Here is a 4,812-nt window from a genome sequence, read left to right on the forward strand (position 1 = left end):
TCGTACCTAGTAGCCAGAACGCACTTCTCAGCCTACTATGCAAGGCCCGATTTGCCTAATAAGCCAAGTTTTCCTGAATTAATATATTTTCTCTAATTTTTTTCTTATGAAATGATAAAGCTACCCATTTTATTATGTATGAGGTCAATTTTTTTTTTATTGGAGTTAAAATTAACGTAGATATATGACCGAAACTAACCAACCCTACCTAACCTAACCTAACCTATCTTTATAGGTTAGGTTCGGTTAGGTAGCCGAAAAAGGTAGGTTAGGTTAGGTTAGGTAGGTTAGGTAGTCGAAAAAACATTAATTCATGAAAACTTGGCTTATTAAGCAAATCGGGCCTTGCATAGTAGGCTGAGAAGTGAGTTCTGGCTACTAGGTACGACATATATATATATATATATATATATATATATATATATATATATATATATATATATATATATATATATATATATATATATATATATATACACAGTAATGTAATGTAATATATATTACTTTGATTAAGCATCATATAGCGTGTATTAAGCATTGAATAGTTTAGTAAGGTTAAGATTTATAATTAATTGCAATAATAAAAACAAATTTGCATTTATATTCACATAAATGTGAAAACGTTTCCTGTTTGTCCAAATTAAATGCTACAACCTCTACTTTCTGGTGACCCATCACAACATTCCACCTCATAGTTACTAAGAGTACTTTCCTTTTAGGAGGCTGGGCTGTATTTTGTCCTTATTGTGAGACGTCAAAATAATCTGACGTCTAATTATATGTGACAAAATAATTTTCTTGTTACTAACTTTTCCCCTCATTATATTGCTAAATAGTTTAGTGTTGCAAAACATCATTTGGTAAGAAATAAAAGTAATGACGGCCATGGAGAGAAAAAGGCAAATGAAGAAGCGAAAATAACTATGCAGGAAAACAGGTGAGAAAGCGAAAAGAAACAAAAAACAAAACAGATAAGAACCTACCTTTCAAACATGTGTCGTTTTTTTTCAGTAAAAGTTTACAAATCATAAAAAAAAAAGTTCCAGTCATAAGGGGAGATTGTGTGAGTGTTTTGTGTCAAGGGGTCGCTGGTCGAGAGGAAGACTTGAGACGTCCTAATATGCATGTGTGAGAGAGTAAGTCGGCAGCTATTAAATTTTTCCCTCTGTCCAAATCTGCATTCAGATTTCGTCCACTAAATCTCTTAATGGGTTTTCGTTGAATTCTGGTCAGGTGAAAGTGTGAACAAGTTCTGACGTCAGAGAGTTGGTGATGGAGTGTCACTACTGTTCAAAACTCTGTCTCTCTCCCTCTCTTTTCTCTATCTTTTTTTCTATCTTTCTCTCCATCTATCTCAGTTACTATCTCCTCTCTCTATCATTGTCTCTTTAGATTAGAGGCTAAAGTTAGTGTTTATTTGGAAAGACTTTGATGTTTCTATTGAACCTTCAAACTAGCAGTTGTTATCGCTCATCAACTTAATCATAAGCCTAGACATGGAAATTAATTTCTTTGATGAATTAATTTATTATATACAATAGAATTTATTAAATTTAATTCTCAACTACCAGTAAGGAACGAGATGAACCAAGAGCCTACTGTATATCAGATCCTGATATACATCGGTTGATGTATATATGTATGTGGTGTGCAAACATATTCTAGAGGCGAGTCAGCCTATGAAGGAAAACTCGCTGATGAGATGATGATCTTCTTGAGAATGACACGGCCAGCTAGTGACGCCTGAGCGCCTTGTGTTATGGGTGCCAGCTGGTGACGGCTGAGCACCTTGTGTTATGGGTGCCAGCTGGTGACGCCTGAGCACCTTGTGTTATGGGTGCCAGCTGGTGACGCCTGAGCGCTTTGTGTTATGGGTGCCAGCTGGTGACGCCTGAGCGCCTTGTGTTATGGGTGCCAGCTGGTGACGCCTGAGCACCTTGTGTTATGGGTGCCAGCTGGTGACGCCTGAGCACCTTGTGTTATGGGTGCCAGCTGGTGACGGCTGAGCGCCTTGTGTTATGGGTGCCAGCTGGTGACGCCCGAGCACCTTGTGTTATGGGTGCCAGCTGGTGACGCCTGAGCGCCTTGTGTTATGGGTGCCAGCTGGTGACGATCTAATGATCTCTCTCTCTCTCTCTCTCTCTCTCTCTCTCTCTCTCTCTCTCTCTCTCTCTCTCTCTCTCTCTCTCTCTCTCTCTCTCTCTCTCTCTCTCTCTCTCAACAGTTTTATAATCAATTTTACTCCGTATGATTCCCTTATTTTATGCAGTTTTATCTCTCATTTCAGCCACTAATTACCGTACCTCAGTGGTTCCCATAGATGAACATCGCATACCGCAGCTAACATGTTAAAATCCCGAGGCCCAATTTCAATGAAAATTGTGATGCAGCAGATTCTTGTTAATTGCATACCTAATGTACCTCCTGGCTATATGGATGTTACTAGTAGAAGCAATTATGCACAACTTGTATGCAGATTTTACATAAGAAATGTAGTACTCAATTACATGTAATTATCAGGTAGGCGATTACATGTAATGCATTGTATATGTATGTGATAATTGCAACTTCTGGCTGCCTGCATATGTTAGGTACTCGGGCTGGGCAATTATAGAGAATATATTTGCAATTATGGTGCAGTGAATAGTTTTTTTGTGTGTGTTGCTGAATGTTTGGCTCCAGGGCTACCAAGACGTGTTGAATTCAGCTGGGTCACCAGTCGCTCGGGTCACCAGTAAGTGAACTCTGCACCAGTTTGACTGTCTCTCACTGGGTCATCAGTAAGTGAGCACTGCACCAGTTTGACTGTCTCTCACTGGGTCACCAGTAAGTGAGCACTGCACCAGCATAACTACTTGTGTAGAAAATAGTTACGAAAAGTGCTTTAGAAAACAATATTCAAACTGTTAATGTTTATTAAGATAATCGGTATAAGTAAATATGAAAAACTAGATCAAGATGCTAATCTTAAAAGGATGTAATTACTGATTTGCTAACACCTGTCCTGCTAACTACTTACTTCCCCAGGTACTGGTGATGTGTCCTAGTGACCACTTCCCAGATGTTGGTATGTCTCTGTGTCCTGGTAACTACTTGCCAGGAACTGGTGACGCGTAATTTAAACCTCATTATAAATCGTCCTACAAAATGCATCGAGATAAATCATTCACGATTACTACCCTTTTAATCTTCAATTTCCTGGAGACCAAAACTTTATATTTATAAAGTCCGCACCGTGACTCAACCTTAAACGCCCCAACATCCCCCCATGGGACACCCCTTCTATGCTGCGACGGTCACTGTTCTGGGACAACCCTTCTATGCTGCGACGGTCATTGTTCTGGGACAACCCTTCTATGCTGCGACGGTCATTGTTCTGGGACAACCCTTCTATGCTGCGACGGTCACTGTTCTGGGACATCCCTTCTATGCTGCGACGGTCACCATCTTGGGACATCCCTTCTATGCTGCGACGGTCACTGTTCTGGGACATCCCTTCTATGCTGCGACGGTCATTGTTCTGGGACATCCCTTCTATGCTGCGACGGTCACTGTTCTGGGACATCCCTTCTATGCTACGACGGTCACTGTTCGGGGACATCCCTTGTATGCTGCGACGGTCACCATCCTGGGACATCCCTTCTATGCTGCGACGGTCACCATCTTGGGACATCCCTTCTATGCTGCGACGGTCACCATCTTGGGACATCCCTTCTATGCTGCGACGGTCACTGTTCTGGGACATCCCTTCTATGCTACGACGGTCACTGTTCTGGGATATCCCTTCTATGCTGCGACGGTCACCATCCTGGGATATCCCTTCTATGCTGCGACGGTCACCATCCTGGGATATCCCTTCTATGCTACGACGGTCACTGTTCTGGGACCTCCTTCTCTGGGGCCCGGACTACCCACTCTTCAAGAAGGTCTGGGCAAATAATTGACAGGGATGGGGGCAGCTGGAGGCGGGGTGGTGTGTGGTGTAGGCCTTATCACACCTACCCACATAACTATGCCATTGTGTACCTAGCCATATACAGCCTCCATATACCTGTTAGAGTGCGTATATGGGTAATGAGTGACATACAGTTGGCCATACATGGTGGGAGAGGTGAGGAGAGAGAGGAGGAGGAGTACTATAGAGGCAAAAGAAGAAGGTATGGGAGAGAGAAAACTAGAGAAAGAGGGACTAAAATATGAATGCATGGGGTAAAAATATATTATATTATATTCAAAGTTAATTCGTATTCAGTGAGTTAGTTAATGCTTAATAATAGAGTTATATGGCAAGTTTTTCTCTGAATGCTCTGTGTTCCCTTCTCTGAAGCTGTGGGTCCCTATAATTACACCAGACGTGGTACCCCCCCTTATATTATATATATATATATATATATATATATATATATATATATATATATATATATATATATATATATATGCAGAAAAATCACATGTAAAAAAAGAAAAAAAAAGAAAAAAAAGAAAAAAAGTGAATGCTCGAGGTTCCGGATATGGCATTACAAGGGGCAGGATACTTCCAAATACTATTAATACTACTATCCCTTTCTTCTTTTTCCATTATTATTATTTTTAATATGGACAGCCACCTTAAAAACCACCAACTCTGACACACTGACGTCAGAAAGCCTCTCTAATAATACGAGCAAGGCGGCCAAACATTCACCCTCCCCCGGACACCAGCAGTGATATACTCAAAAGATATAACAAATATATGTTGGTAGACCCTCTGGGTATTGCATATTAACTGAAATGGATGCACTCAAAGAATCTATCCAACCGTCATTAAATTCC

At 40.8% G+C, this 4,812-nt stretch overlaps 1 protein-coding gene across 1 annotated transcript; it reads right to left on the reverse strand.

Annotated features, from left to right (window-relative positions):
* Positions 1-3,190: 3,190 nt before the first annotated feature.
* LOC123763367 (uncharacterized) lies at positions 3,191-3,745 on the reverse strand. The gene has a single exon (XM_045750522.2). The coding sequence runs from the start codon at positions 3,743-3,745 to the stop codon at positions 3,191-3,193; it is 555 nt and encodes a 184-aa protein (XP_045606478.2).
* Between the last annotated feature and the right edge of the window lie 1,067 nt (positions 3,746-4,812).

This window comes from Procambarus clarkii, chromosome 49 (genome assembly GCF_040958095.1).
Source record: "Procambarus clarkii isolate CNS0578487 chromosome 49, FALCON_Pclarkii_2.0, whole genome shotgun sequence".
Taxonomy (NCBI): domain Eukaryota; kingdom Metazoa; phylum Arthropoda; class Malacostraca; order Decapoda; family Cambaridae; genus Procambarus; species Procambarus clarkii.